Source organism: Brachionichthys hirsutus, chromosome 1, assembly GCF_040956055.1.
Source record: "Brachionichthys hirsutus isolate HB-005 chromosome 1, CSIRO-AGI_Bhir_v1, whole genome shotgun sequence".
NCBI classification, from domain to species: Eukaryota; Metazoa; Chordata; class Actinopteri; order Lophiiformes; family Brachionichthyidae; genus Brachionichthys; species Brachionichthys hirsutus.
The window spans coordinates 3627319-3643699 of NC_090897.1; the positions used below are offsets into that span (position 1 = coordinate 3627319).

At 43.3% G+C, this 16381-nt stretch overlaps 1 protein-coding gene across 1 annotated transcript in view; it reads left to right on the forward strand.

Moving 5' to 3' along the window:
• Positions 1 to 3774: 3774 nt before the first annotated feature.
• pcdh17 (protocadherin 17) overlaps positions 3775 to 16381 on the forward strand; it is a 45335-nt gene continuing 32728 nt past the window's right edge. The window contains exon 1 of the mRNA XM_068742562.1: positions 3775 to 6273. Coding sequence (XP_068598663.1) covers positions 3775 to 6273 — 2499 coding nt within the window. The remainder of the gene's footprint in view (positions 6274 to 16381) is intronic.

A 16381-nucleotide genomic window follows, 5' to 3' on the forward strand; every position in this document is an offset into this window, starting at 1 on the left:
GGGTTAAGTTGTAAAGCCAGGAATTGGCTTTCACTCTCTTATCACCACCTGGAGAAAGGCCATTTCCATTAGATTGAAATGTAATTTATAAAGTAGTGTTTCAATGCAGCTGTTCACCATAGCAGCCCATTTCAAATACATTATGTCTCTGCATATCCTAAGGGACATTTAAGCAGACTGAGGAAGAAAACTGCAAATATATGGACATACATCAGTATCAGTGGGAATATTTTATCAATAAAAGTGATTTTGCTGACATTGTTTAGGCTCAGCGTTCCCATTTATGTTGAAAGGAAAAACAAACAAACAAACATCTCATTTGGTAGAAAAAAATGAATTTTTGGCGATTAGATTGAGTTTTTTAGATACTGATCTTATATAGACGCCTATATTTTGGTTCAAGCTCTGGTAACTCTCCAACGCCCTGAGAGATTTGGAGGAATGACATTTAATATCAGGGGTTAGGCAAAAGACTGGAATAGGAGGAGCCTAATCTAGTCGCTCATCTCACCACATTTTGCAATAACAACTACAAACGGCCCTTAGATGGAGCTCCGCCTAGCTACCATTTGACAAAGGGGACCTGATGGGGACCGGGATACCAAACAGCATCACATCTGTGCACGCACATACACACACCACACAGAGAGACAAAGAGAAGGGTCAGTAAGAAAGTTAAGCAGGTTGAAACCCATCCTGGATTGACGCCTGTGTTGCAGAGCTGACAGATAATGAATGAAGGGTATATCGTTAATCCATCTTTAGTTTATAATATGACAACAGTGAAGTGAAAGATACACAATGGCCACAATGGCATGTTTCTATGGATATTAATTTACGATAGCTATGTGCAGCATATGGTTATAAAAATCATTACGTTTAAAAGTTCTAATAAGAGATGCGTTCATCCTCAATGCGCCGAAATATTGACCAGATTGTCTCCTTACACTCCCGGCAATAGAGTCACACATAAAGAATGTACCTCTCTATAATAATTTATGCTTTCATTTTAATTCTGATGTTTATTCCAATTCCAATTTTCTCAAATTCAAGGCAATTCCTTCACATTCCTTGTTTCACCTCACAAAAGCTTATCCATTTATAACCAACAAACAACAAACAAACCAAGAAAAGCAACAAATCCTCACCTTCAATAAGTTAGAAGTTAAGTTCAGCTTTTTGTTTTAAAAGCAACTTTTTTAATGATTATCAAACTAATAACATAGACAGTTTCATGTGGTTGTTTTCCTTCAGAACAGGGAAGTATAATAGACACCGGGCTGGGATGATTTAAAGATGGTGCCTTTCATACCTGCTGGATGCTGCAATCAGCAAATCCAAATCTCATCATTTTTCGCCAGGCTGCATCATTTCCACTTTTAATCAGAAGCAAGAACATATAGCACAACACTGCTGTTCCTGATGCGGTATACGGCAGCCCTCCAATGATAGTTTCATAAATATTAGGCACTGGGACTGGAGTTTTTCTCTCTATGAAAAGAAACATTTCGTAAGTATAGAGGGATGATGATGACAAATAGGGTATAAACTGGAGTGATATATGGCCCCCAAAACACGCAATCCTTTAAATAAGAATCCTAAAGTTAAATATCTACAGTTATATATCAAAGAATTGGAGTCCTCCTTCTTTTACACTTTGCTTTTTTTTTTTTTTTTACATTTAAATTCATCTCAGAAGGAAAAGGTCGACAACCCAGATCTTATTGTCTGTTTTTGATGGATGGTCCAACTGAAAATTCCCTGCCCGGCCTCTCCTCCCGGCAGGGCTGTCCAACAGCACCGCTTCCTCTATTGTAAACAACAATGAAGTGTGATATTTGAAAAAAAGCAGACGCTCCACCGGCGGACTGCGCACCACCAATCATTTGCAGTCCGTACCCAAAGCGGCTTTTGAATCCCTCCTTCTCTCCCCACCTCTCCAAACTCATTGGCTGCGGGAGGAGCGGCGACGACGCTTAATGCGCCATGCGGTGTCCGGAGTTCAGTCAGTGAGAGGAAGCGTTCGCTGCTCCTGCCGCTGCCTCTCCGTGCCGATCATACAAAACAACTACTTTGCGTACATTTTCAGGAAAATCATCGGGTTTTCTCCCCCCACCGCTGCGGGGAGACGTGTGTCATAAAGCTGTTCTGTTGCTGATCACCCCCCCACCCCCCTCCCCCGCCGCGGCAGCTGTCTTTCTCTCCGTGGACTTTGACGGGGACGGAGGACAAGGACAAGATGTCACAGAGGGAATCAGTCACTTTCCGCTGTCTCTGACGCGGATTGCTTTTTACGCATCATCCAGATTGGATCTACCCGTACTTACACATCTGGATTTCTTTTCTCTCCCTCTCATCATTTAGTAATTTCCCAGAACAGTTTTCCTTCACCAAGAAAGGTGACTCGCTGCAGAGGGAAGGCGACCTGCTGAATCCCAATCAGGAGGGAGAGGACTTCAGCTCATTGACATTACGGTCATACTTTTCTGGAGCACTTTTTTCTTTTTTCTCCCCCCCACTGCGCTGCACTGTAGTCTCCCCGTGCGCCACAGCCTCGCGTCTTCACCGTGCGCAGAGACGAGGGGAGAGGATACGGGTGGGATCCGCTGAAGCGCTTTGGGGATAAAACTCTCCTTGAACCCTGTTTGGAGCTGGAAGGGTTTTCTTTTTTTCCATTTTTTACTGTTCCATTTTTGGACTAACAAAAGAGTTTTTTCTGGGTGAGTTTGGCGACTTGTTTCATTATTATATCGCTTCAGTTTCCTTTGATGCGTAAATCCATGTTGGAAATCCTGCTCTGTTGCTCTTTTGCGAACGATTGTTCGCGCAATCACGCGAATGGATGCAACAGCTTCTTCTGAGGACTGGTGAATTTTTCTGCACAGAGAGAGAGAGAGAGAGCGAGAGAGGTAGAGCGTCAGCGGAGATAATTGTACTGCTGTGCTAAAACGTTGGCAGCTCATTTCCGAATGTCTTTATAAGGCTCATTGTGACTATGCGGATTACGCGGATTGGTTAATGCATGTAAGAGGCTCATTTTATATACAGTTATTCAAATAGCCGCCAGAACAGGCCATCTTCGGTTGCACGCCTCTTACCACATCATTAAAGTTGCCCTTAATGCGTGTTCAATATGAGAATGAGACATTATTCTGGGGTAAAAGTGTCGCGTTGCACATGACATTAAGACTGCATGCTGAAGCGGGAGTTTATAAAAGGAGCACAGAGTAAATAAGACACAAAGAGAATCATTATATCCCATCAAGGCTGCTGCCGAGTGTCTTCCCAAGGTTAACTAATTGACAAGCTGCCTCTATAATTGTGGATATGAATTACGCATGAGCTCTCTTTTGTTTTTGGCTCAGTGTAGTATCTGACGTTTTACTGCCAGAATGTCTTTACTGTGGATTAATATATATGATTGCCACATGTAGATTATTACATATATTTTTTTCCCGCTTTCCCTTGCAGATCTTATTGGGTGAAGACTTTCAAAGACGATTCTGTTTGATTATTATTATTTTTTTTTTATTGAGTCTGGGCACTCTGTTGAATATAGATTAGGTTTTCCGCACCACAGACTGCTGGAAGAGGCAGAAAAGAAGAAAAAAGCAAAGAAGAGCAAAGACAATCCACAAAGACAAATGCCAAGGCCTCACATGATGAGCAGAACTCTTAATCTGATCCTGAATAATAGAAATACCAAATCAGAAAGTATCAACAAGTCAAAAGACTCATAAACACAGAGATTATAGCGACTTTTACAGAGTGGGGATGCATCTTTCTATTTTCTTTTTCCTCCTCTTATGGGCTCATGCCCTGACATTGAAAAATTTGAATTACTCTGTCCCGGAGGAACAGGGGCCGGGGACAGTGATTGGGAACATTGCCAAAGATGCCACACTTGGACCTGAACAGATCGGACAGGGAGGACAGGGTAAGAAAGCCAATTTCAGGGTCCTGGAGAACTCAGCGCCGCATCTCATTGACGTTGACCCCCAAAGCGGACTGCTGTACACAAAGCAGCGCATTGACAGGGAAATATTGTGTAAGAGAAACCCCAAATGCCAGCTCTCCATGGAAGTGTTTGCCAATGACAAGGAGATTTGCATGATCAAAATAGATATTCAGGACATTAATGACAACTCACCCACTTTCCCCTCGGATCAGATTGATATTGACATTTCTGAAAATGCAATGCCCGGCACACGCTTTCCTCTGACCAGCGCACACGATCCAGACGCAGGGGAAAACGGTCTGAAAACCTATCAGATAACACGCGATGACTACAATCTTTTTTCCTTGGAGGTAAAATCCCGTGGGGACGGGACTAAATTCCCAGAATTAGTTATTCAACGGCCATTGGACCGTGAAGAAAGAAGCCATCACACACTTATTTTGGCAGCCACTGATGGGGGGGAATATCCTAGGTCAGGTTCCATGCAGATAAATGTTAAAGTTATTGATTCCAATGATAATAGCCCTGTTTTTGATCAGGCCACCTATGTCGTTGAAATTCCTGAAAATTCCCCTCCTGGTAAAGTCCTGATTGATTTAAATGCTACTGATCCCGATGAGGGCAACAATGGTCAAATAGTTTATTCGTTTAGTGGCTATGCCCCTGAGAGGATCCGGGAGCTGTTCTCCATAGACTCAAGAACGGGGGTCATAAAGATTCAGGGTGAAATTGACTATGAAGAAAGCCCGGTTATTGAGATTGACATCCAGGCAAAGGATCTCGGTCCCAATCCAATTCCAGGCCATTGTAAAGTCACAGTTAAAGTGCTTGACAGGAATGATAACTGGCCATCTATAGGTTTTGTGTCTGTGAGACAGGGAGCCATCAGCGAGGCAGCACCTCCGGGCACTGTCATTGCTCTGGTCCGTGCCACAGATAAGGACTCAGGGAGAAATGGGCAGCTTCAGTGCAGAGTGTTGGGTAATGTTCCTTTTAAACTCGAGGAGAACTATGACAACTACTACACAGTGGTGACAGACAGGCCATTGGACAGAGAAACGCAGGATGAATACAATGTCACCATTGTAGCCAAAGACAATGGCCTTCCTCCTTTAAACTCCACAAAGTCCTTCACTGTAAAGATTCTGGACGAAAATGACAATGTTCCTCGCTTTTCCAAGTCCGTTTACCTTCTTCAGATACCTGAGAACAACATCCCGGGGGAATATCTTGGCTCAGTTCTGGCAAAGGATTCAGACCTGGGCCAGAATGGCACTGTCTACTACAGTATAGTAAATTCCAATGTGAGCGGGGGAGATGTCAACACATATGTTAATGTGAATGCTGCAAACGGAGCCATCTATGCAGTGCGATCTTTTAACTATGAGCAAATCAAGTATTTTGACTTTAAGGTTCTTGCTAAAGATGCTGGATCTCCTCACCTGGAGACCAATGCAACGGTGCGCATCAGTGTCCTCGATGTGAACGACAACATCCCTGTCATTGTTTTGCCCATACTTCTGAACGACACAGCTGAAATCCACGTCCCACGTAATGTCGGAGTTGGCTACATCGTCACCACAGTAAAGGCTGTGGACAATGACTATGGTGAAAGTGGGAGGCTCACCTACGAGATCTCCGATGGCAACGAGGAGCGGCTCTTTGAGATCGATCCTGTGACTGGAGAAGTGCGAACACACAATCCATTCTGGGATGATGTGAGCCCCACCGTGGAGCTGATCATTCGAGTAGCGGATCATGGTAAACCGACTCTCACCGCTGCCGCGAGGCTAATCGTCAAAGCCTCTGATGGACGGCCTCCTGATGGACTGCCTCGCACAAAGGACAATCAAAACTGGGACAAGTCCCTGCCTCTCATTGTGACTCTCAGCATAATTTCCATCATGCTTCTGGCTGCTATGGTGACCATAGCGATCAAGTGCAAGAGGGAAAACAAGGAAATTCGTACCTATAATTGTCGCATTGCAGAATACTCGCACCCTCAGATTGGGAAAGGCAAGAAGAAGAAGATTAACAAGAACGACATCATGCTGGTGCAGAGCGAGGTGGAGGAGCGGGATGCCATGAATGTAATGAATGTGGTAAGCAGCCCTTCCTTGGCCACCTCTCCCATGTACTTTGACTACCAGACACGCCTGCCACTCAGCTCACCAAGGTCAGAGGTCATGTACCTCAAACCCACTGCCAATAGTAACCTCAGCGTGCCCCAAGGCCACGTGGGATGCCACACCAGCTTCACAGGCCCAGTCACCAGCACTACAGACACACCTACTAACCGCATGTCCATCATACAGGTAAGGGAAATTGCACCCTCCTCCGTTACCCTTAAGTCACCATTTTCACATCACAACCCTTAGAAAATACACATTCCCAATATCAGTGCCCCTTGTTTGGTAAAATAAAAGAAAGAGACGATAAGGGCAGACAGAGGCAGACAAACCCCCCCGGAGCAGAGAGAGAGGAAAAAAAACTGTAAGGGAGGGGTAAGCATTATAAAGGATTAAACACTCAGTCTGATGTTCTCATAGAACAGAGCCAGTGACATCAACACAAATCAGATGTGCTTGGAATATGTCATGGCAGGCTTTTGAAATCAGTTTATACATATACATTATTCGTTAATCGCTCAGTCACTGTCATTTCATTCCTGTGGAATAAAGAGTTTAGCCTGTCGCTGAGCTATAAGCAGGTATGTGTGTTTTTTCCCAGAGTAATATCATTTCAAACTGCCCAATTATCCCACATTTCCAGGTTTTAATCCACTGACTATATATATATATATATATTTCTGAATCTATACTCCTATAAATACACCTGTACACACGACATGAATAAAGTTACTGTGAATCGCTAAACAAGTCAACATTTTGCAGCTCTTTGTAGTTAATTCTAACGATTTTAATTCCCAGAGATTAACAGATTGCATTTATTTTCACAGCTACTTTACGCATCTTCTTGTGGAGTACTTGGGTGCATAAGCCTCTAACGTGATAACTTCTCTGTGTCTTTGGCCATAAGCCCATTAAAAGTCTGTCGTGTCAGACGAGGATTAAGGCTGGTTTAAGACTGCGGTACGCAACAGTGAGGGTAATGGGCAGTTGCAGCAACATTTTTAACAAATAAAAAAATTGAATGTTCATAATGCAATCTGGTGGGAGCATTAAGTCCTCGTTTGCTTTTATCGTTCTTATGTTCTACCCGTGACCTCACTATTTTGCAACACTGGAGAAGGACGTTCTTTCTAGTTGCATCCTGATGCACCATTAGTCACTCGATTAGCCTCGCTGATTACTTTTCTATCCCTCTATTTGTGCTGAATGTGGATGTGATGATGACTGTGATCAAAAGTGACATTTCCCACCAGGGAGGATGGCCGCTGTCTGTTGTTCCCACTTTCGATCTCAACCCCTGCTTCTATTACGAGCCAGCTGCGTAGGGCAAGGGTCAGAACGAAGGCCGTTAAGGCTTCCTAATCAGAGGGAGGGAATGATTGCTGCTCCATTTTGCAGGCTCTTTCTCAAGTGATGTAGTGATGACAAATTGCCGTTTTGAGGACTTGAGATGGTCAAAGGGGAAACGAGAGCATATCCCTCTATGTCTTGTTTAAAGTGGGTCCCCCTCAATGCATTAGGCATGCAGGGTGCTCTCTTGTATTATTCAACAGAAACCTGTGTACAGGGCGACGGCCTGAGGCATTAAGTTTCTTCAGAACTTGTACAGAAGCGTATCATTTTTCCCTCCCTCCGCTCTGCGTTTGCCTTATCCTCCCATTCATGTGGACAGTAAGTAACCTGAGTCAGAGAAGAGTGGCTATGGAGAAAATGTCAGGAAACAAAGACAGAATTCCCCTTCCATCGATCCCAAGGCTTCTCAGTCCATCTGTCACTACATTTGCCAAGAGAGGGGAGGCTAAATAGGGAAAAAATAAATAAAGAGATGGACAAAGCAGCAGAGCCTATTGCCAGCCCAGTCGGCCTCATAAGGGCACCTTAGTGCTGCTGTCTTCATCTGCACATAGTTGGACGACTGGAACTGCCTGCAACTCCCAGTCTCTTTCCACACTGCTGCTGGCCTCTAATGATGTTTTATAGTTGTGCACTGGCAGGCAGGCCGGGCTCGGTCTCTAGCTGGGAGAAGGGGAATAATGTGAACATGTCAGCCGAGCTCCGTTGGCCTTATCATTGTCACCACTGTGCCTGGTGGAGAGCTTCTTTTCATTTCTAAAGAGAATTCCTAGGATAAGGAGATGGATGATACGTAATGATGCCTAATTCCGCTTAAGGCGTCGAAGGGAATTACTTAGTGTGGAATCAAGGTTAAAACCAATCTGCTGCGAAATTCCTCTATGCACACGAAGAAGGGATTTTAGTAATTCCCGGCGAAGAGGCAGCCTGTGCCCACTCGGTCTCGAATATGTTTGAGAATTTTGTCCCACATTATGTGGGTCAGCAGCCGTGCCGGGCTGTGGCCGGCCGGGGTTCTGTTGTCTTTTTCCTCCGCTGGGCTTTTCCAAATGCTTTTTTAACAAAAGACACCTGTGTCATTACCTTTCATTGCCCCATAGTTTATCATATTGATTTGTTTTGATACGTTTTGAGCGACGTAATTTGGTTCGCCATGAAACTGTAATTAAACAGGCATCCCGTCTCAGTGGGAAACCATCCGTGCTAATAAGGTGCAGGTGGTACAGAGGCAAACTGGGCGGGTGGGGAGGGGAGCATGAAAGGCTATAAAAGCGGCCTGCAGGTGGCGGCATTCTGCCTTGTGTAGGGTGGCATTAGGAGGAGGTGGTCTCAAGAAGGTAAAGGGGTCCTTGCTGCTTTTGCCACTTAATGAGGAGGCGAAAAACACCCTTCAAAAGTGTTGGACGTGAATATGTAACAAACACTGAATTCAAAAGTGTTTCGTTTCAGTGACTTTGAAGGATAATCACTGAGGAGACATTCAATTTCCGCTATATGCAATTTGCCGTGAATTACAGCGTCTATAAAAAGAAAACCAAGGCACATTTCTCTTCTTGCGACTCACAATAAAACGAGGTCTTTGAATTCAATCTCAAAATGACTGGCAAACAAAAACCTATCAAGTGATCTTAAAGAAAGCTGGTGTGACTGTGATCATTTAAGTGGGTGTGTGTACAATATAGGAGATAAAGTGCTCACTCCTTTGATCCATTTAGTTTGAGTATGTGCATGCCAACAATGTAGCTCGAGCAGATGTTGAAAATGAATCCTTGCAGTTTGTGCTCTCTCTCTCTCTGTGTGTGTCTGGGTGTAACATCATTGTGTATTCCAGGCATGTGATTTAAGCCTTGAGCTGGCAGGCTCTGTGACAGAGCAGCTCTCTTTTACGAGCGGGACAATCTTGCATTTGTTCAAACCTTGAAACATCCTTCCTCCTAGAAAGACACACACACACACAACCATGCACATGTACATTCATGTACACAATCACGCGCACATGCAACTGGACTGATTTTAAGGACGCGACTGAAAGTCTTATCAAAGCCTTCGCTGTTTATTGTATTGAACCTGCTTCCACACTTCAGTGGTCGCTGAGGCGGTGAATAGAAACGCGTTCCATAGAATGATTTGCATTAACCTGTATGTGCTTGAAGCCTGCTTGCTATTGAGCTGTCCAACATCCAGATGCTCAAAGGGTCATTTATAGAAACGGGAGAAGGTTCAATTCATGTCATTTGTATAGTTTTGCTCCAAAGTCAGGCACGGTTTGTTTCATTTGAGCTTCCCAGCATGTGCATGTGTATAAAAATATCAGCTCACCTTAGGCGGTATCTTTATACCGCCACTGTACATAACATAACACACTGAAATTCTGAATTATTAATAGGCAAGTTTATTTTCCTTCACCTTCCCCTAGCTCATAGAGGAAGTGCCCTCAGATTAGTGTTGCTCAGGGGAACAATAGTAAATTGTGTTATTTGTAACAAAATGTGGACATTTTTCGAGACTGTTTCTTTTATTAGCTGCCGTAGCGTTTCAAACAGCAGTGGGACTTTTTTTGGCGCAAATGTTTCACAATGTCTGGAAGCCGTGGCGAAATTGCAAATCCGTAGCTCAAAACAGCAGGTATATCAACATCATCTTTCATTAACAAGTCATTGTGCTTTACAAATTAGAGGGAAATCGGAGAGGATGCGATAAACATCAGAGGTCTCCGGCTACATTTTTTCTGAACATGATAGGGGTATGAAAGATGGAAAACTGGGTAATCTTTGAAACAGAAGCTGCTTGGCTTCTGATGTAAGCAGAAATGTGATCATTATTTACTTTACCTGGGTTTGTTTGCAATGTGAGCGACGTGAGATACAGCAGAGCTGACGCCAGCAATCTCTCAAGTAACCCCAGTAGTAATGAACGTTTTACGTTTTAGAAAGAAAATGGAATGAACAACTCCAGGTGTCGAATGTGCAAATGCACAATATTGCTGCACTGGAGAAACATCCGCGAGATCGGAGGTAGCTGTGGAAGTGAATGTTTTTTAAAAAGTCCAAGTAATCTTGTTAAATAATTAAAAAATATCTCCAGACATTTCCCTCTGCATCGAACAACAAACTCTAATAGAGACAAACAGCGGAACCAAACAGGCATTGATAAATAGATAGATGGATGGATGATAGATGGCTAAAGACAATTATGCAGGGGTACAGTATATTGGTCTGATTGGCCGGCCATTAGACATCCTTTCAGCCAGCTGCTGTGGACTCGGCACTTATCTGGGATGCATAATTTCATTATATTGACACGCCTCCCAACCTGGCAGTGCAAGGGCAACAAAGGCAGGTTTTGTTTTTTCCAAGCACAGAGAGATTGAGGCAGGATATGAGAACGCCATTTGACCTCCGCGATAGCCAGACTGCCCGGACACATTAGACCAATTTACTTGGCTCAATAGGAAGTAGTCTATTGGAGATGACACGGGCACGATAATAAGACCGAGTGCTGTCATTGGACGTTCACTCTCATGGACATTATGTTCCTATATGTCTGCAGGACTGATTGCGATGGAGAGGAAGTGGATTATCAGGGTTCCACGTTCTCATTTCTCTGACGTAGGAAATCTGAATATCACGTCTTGCCATTTTTTATCGCCTCGGTCATCTTCAAGTGATTTTTCGATTGAGTGCTCATTAGACATTGTATTTCTGTTTCGTTATTGCAATGTGGACGTGTGTTCTTGTGTGTTTTTTGTAACGCCAGATATACATATCGACACTTTATGTCCGCTCATTGGTAAAGTCACTGCTTTGCCAAATGTAGTTTTTTTCAATACGATCCCACGTTCCACATGAATGGCAATCTGAAATGCAGGTTATCTCGGAATCCCGGCAACCTGCAGGAGGAGTGTGTTTCAACTGCCCTCCCACGCCAGATGGGTGTGCATATATCCTACAGCGATGCTTTTGCAGCAATGTGTTTTCATTCAAACATGTACGCTCTTGATACAGTAAATTTTAAAGATGCGAAATGGAGACATCTGAGCATGTCCCCCGTGCATTTTGAAACATTTACCTTGGTGCTCAAACATCTCAAGCACAGGGAGCCAGGCTTGCGTCAGCCGAGGCCACAGCAACAAGAGAGTAAAACACGACCTTCACAGGGGAGCAATCTAGGATTCGTCTGCTACGTGCCCCACACACACGCACACACACACACACACACACACACACACATGTGCTCTATGGTGTGTTCTGAACTACTTGCTGTTTCTCTTAGATTAGTGGAATGGTGTTCTCTGTCATCTGTGAGATCCCCCATCCTTTCCAGTAGATACCTGTCTAATTTGTCTATCTGGATGTGTTTTTTAGGAAAGCTTTATTTGTTATTGAAAATGAGCTGTACGCACATTGTCCACAACAAACAACTACAAAATGGCTTTTTCAGCCTGGTACTAGAGGGCCCTTTAAATAATGGGCCCGTAACATGCATGGAGCTGGCACAGGGTGAGGGTGCTGCCATTGGCTTACCCAGTTGTAGGGGTCGGTGCCTTGTTCAAGGGCACCACGGCAGTCCTCACTCCATATATTTGTCTTGAACCGCTGACCCTCCGGTTCCCAAACCAAGTCACAACCACTGAGACGTTCCCGCCCCCCCCGGGAAATGTATGCGTCTTTATGTCGGTCTGTGTTTTTAATTAGAGACAACCATTAAATCCACGAGAGCAACTATGGATTAATTATGTAATCACAAGGTATAGTTTAATCTGATATTTATATTATTATTTTAGCGGCTTGCTGTAACTCTAAAATACAATATTAAAGTTCTGTAACAAAAATAAAAATGCTGGGGAAGCTGCTGCCACATTTTACTGTAAATCTCCAGTGAACGTTTTACAGCAGATACACGGGATGGCAATGATGTATTCTTTGAAATGCCAGCAGCCGGGTCTCCTTGCTGTAAATCAAACACTCTCAAAGTCAAACAAAGTGGAACTCACGCTGCCGTCTCGGCACAAGTCCAACCTCGGAGAGCTTTTATTTCCTCCCAATCTTCCCCCATTGTGCTCCCCCCCTAGGCATGCGCTATAGAAGCAACACACTGCAGCTCAAAGAATGAGTTATGTGAATCTGTTCTCTTCGTCTATCTCATTAGTATAAGAGAAATTATTTATCCTCTTCACCTTGACTCTCTCCCCTTGTCCTTGCCTCGTATGGTTCAGCACTTCCTCAGCTTTGTAGGTAATGTGGTTCATTGATTCCAGAGATATTACCTTGAATGCCGAAAGTAAAAACAAGCTTCATTTTCCTCTCTCACTCTTTCAGCCACTGGAGTACATAACTGTCGCTTAATCTGGGAATGGCAGACTTCTTATTTTTTTTTTGCATTTGTTCTGTGTCTTATTCTCACACTCTAATGGGAGAGATCCCATTGTCTCCCCTGCTCTTGCTTCTATATCTGCAGCACAGTTTGAAATCTGATGCCCATATCTAAAGCGCTGCGTGTGTGTCTGAAGGGAACTGACGTCCAACTGTGTTTTTTTCAGTGGCTGTGTTTGTGACAACAGAGAGAAATGAGTTGGCACTCTCAGACGCTATTGCCGAAACAAAAAGGAGCACTAAGATTTGTCATCGAATGTTTGTCTTCTCTTCAGGGTAGCAGCGGCAACGCTGAGTGCTGACGGTGCATTTAAAATGGTGTATTGGGTTGTTTCTTCTTTTTTTTTATCGTTCTACTCAGATGTACACAATTGGCCCCATGACTGGGTTCATGTCATTGAGAGGAATCTTTTTAGGGCCTTTCACATTCAGATCAATTGCTTCATTTCTTATTGATTTTTTGCTCTGTTTGGGACATAAATAGCGCATTTCATTGTCTATCCCTCTGAGCATTGCTCAGTTTAGGAAAAAAAGAAGTGGTGCTCGCTCGCTCGCTCCCTTCCTTGCTTTCTCTCATTCTTGCTTTTCTCTCTTCCCTTTTTTTTGATTCCTTTTGTTTCTCTGTGCTCTTATCATTTCAGATAAGTGCTGCAATTGCTCACGTTACTGACGACCCGTGCCCAATTCATAATGATGAGATTATTTTGTCAACAGAACAGGGTGTACATGTCGGCTGTATTGATCTGGGCACGGCGTTAATAAATGAAGCATCACGATCGAACCATTGGCTCAAAGATAACCCGGCAGATCTCACCGTTTATACTCATTCACTACTGTTGAAATGATCAATGGAACTTGCTTATGATACCCATCACCGTTTCTCCTCTCGTCTCTCCTTGCTCTGATTCTGGATTGATAGGAAGAAAACAGAAACCTTTCCCCACTCATCCTGTCTAAAATGCGTCCTTTTTAAGGTCATGTTGACATTCGGAGTTGATGCACTCCCAGGTGGAGAGAAATTGGTGCCGCTGTGGAAAGAACCAATCGGACAGTCAATATGGAAGGGAGAACAGGGGGAGAAAAAAAGCCTACCAGAGCCTGAGCTCAGCGTGTTGGTGTGCTTCTCCGTGAAGGACTGAAATTTAAAGAGGAGTTGTATGTTCGAAGAGAAGGTCAGCAGGATTTAGAATGTAAGATTATGTGTGATTGTCTCTCATGTGGGTGAGCTGATTAATGCTAAAGCTTTTTGGCAGATTCTTAATACATGGTAGTAACACCTAAAATAACTACAGAGCAACACGTGGCCAAACTAAAGCCTTTTCTGTATGGACAGCATCCTGCCTGCCTCCCATTCCTCCTTTGGCTTTGACCTCTACCTCAATGCGTATATGGTGGATAGGTCACCTTGGTATGGAACTAGACATAGTCCATCTGCTGCTTGTGTGTGTGTGTATGTTCATGTCTGGCCTCTGCTGCAGGCTTTTGTGAAATATGTAAAATTCTTTCATCTACATATCGGCTCTTGCTCCAACTTAGACGTTATACTTTTGTTCTTCAGTATTTTCATTCATGAGCACTCAGCTTCGGTCTCATTCAACAACAAATGAGAAAACACATTCAGTTAGTTTAAAATCGGATCTATAAAAAGCTTCCTTAGTCAAGTTTTGATGTGAATAATGGATAACAGGGCTTGATAGTATTATTTCCATAAATGTGTGCTCTTAGCGGCCTTAAAACAGACTGATGTTTTATTTAGATATCACTGCGGGATAGAGACTTACTCGACTTCATTCATAAATGCACTCGGGTTTGTTTGATCTTGTTGTTCGTCCAACTTTAATCATTTCAATCAACTGAAGACAACCAGCGTTGTAGATCATGTTTTTTTTATAGTGTTATTTGGGAAATATCCTTATTTCTCTTCTTTCTATGAAAATTAAATGGTAATATTGATACCAGCTTCACAGGCAGCAGCTAATTAGCTTAGCATACAAATTGGAAATAAGGACGAAAGCACTACCTGGAACTGGTAGTGCATAACAAGAGTTCCTCTACCAGCACCTGCGATGAATCTGTTATGTCTATTTAACTACAACGTGTAAAAATAAAACATTATATTGTAGTAATGACGATATATTTGGCAGGACGTTACAGCTAGCAGACTATTTCTACCTTGAGTCACTGATTTTCTGGAGTTTTTTTTATCCCTAGCTGTGAGGTTCATATTTAGTATACAGGCTTGAGCTGTACTGTTTACCTAAGGGAATAAATAAATGCACGTCTTGAAGTGTACAACACAATTTGTCTGTGGAACAGCTTTGGATTTTTAGGCTGAGTTGCTTTGGTATTCATGAGGATGAACAAGGTCAGTGCTGACTAAAGGTTCCTCATAACAGCAAGGCTATTGATGAGCAAGTACTGAATGATTAGTAGCTTCATGCTGAAGCCTCTCTTTTGATGGCGCCCCTCAGTTTTTACCCTGCATAAATAATTTGACATCAAGTTGAATTCTCTGTCTCCAGCTCTTCTATTACTCCTCCAGATGTTTTCCTTTGTCAGCGATCAGACTGATTTCGGCTGTTGACGACAGAAATCCAGACCATGCTGGTCGAATGCGTCCATGCAAACGGAATTCAAGTGGAGAAATAACGTCGCTTCTGGGAGAAACAGTGAAATGTTTTCGGTTTTTCAGGGAGTTGGAAGGAATCTTTTCTTAAAGCTACATTTAGCATTGACCAGCGGGGCTAATCTGCCACAGATGTTTATTGCGCTGATAGGACTACAAAATGTGTTGTCTATATCTTCAGGGTGGAAAGTTTCCTCTGAAATGCATCCAAAGATAACAACTGAGATTAGATTGGCTGCTGAATTGTTGCCAGTGCCGTTTTATTCGCATGATGCCGTTAGGAGCTAATACAGACAGAATATTTAAGAAACTACAATTGAATATGTATAATTTATGCTGAAACTTAAAGTACATTAAAGTTGAACAGAAAGTAAAATTTAAACGAGGTTTCCTTTTTTTAGTAGAAAGTAGAATTCCTTTGCATGGACAGCAGTGTGTGACGCTGGAATTCTACACATGGATTCATACTCTTCAGATTGCTCCCAAACCAATGCAATGCTTGGTTAAACATTTGAAGGTCCAGCAGAGCTCCAAGTTCAAATACTTTGCACATGCTACCAATAACATGTACAAACGAGTATGCAACGGCTGCAACCAGCCTTGGTTTTCAAATAATAGCGTCCCAGCTGCCGACACATCACAGACATTGTCCGACTAAAGCTGGACAACTCCATGAGTAAGCACACCGATCTGTTGCACAGCATTTCAGGTCCAACCGGTTTAGCCCATTGTCTATCGCCAGTTTAACTGCAGCGGATGAAGAGTGATTTTACTCCACGGAGAGTTGCCCTCCATGCAAAACAGTGTTGGGGTGTTCCTAGCCAAGTAATAAGTTGTGCGTTTGGTGATGCGCTTGAGGCATTTAGGAAAAGTCCTGTTAGCATCGTGCTCCAGAACAATGAGGGAAGGAGGGGATTCCATGGCGCTGAAGCGCTGAGGT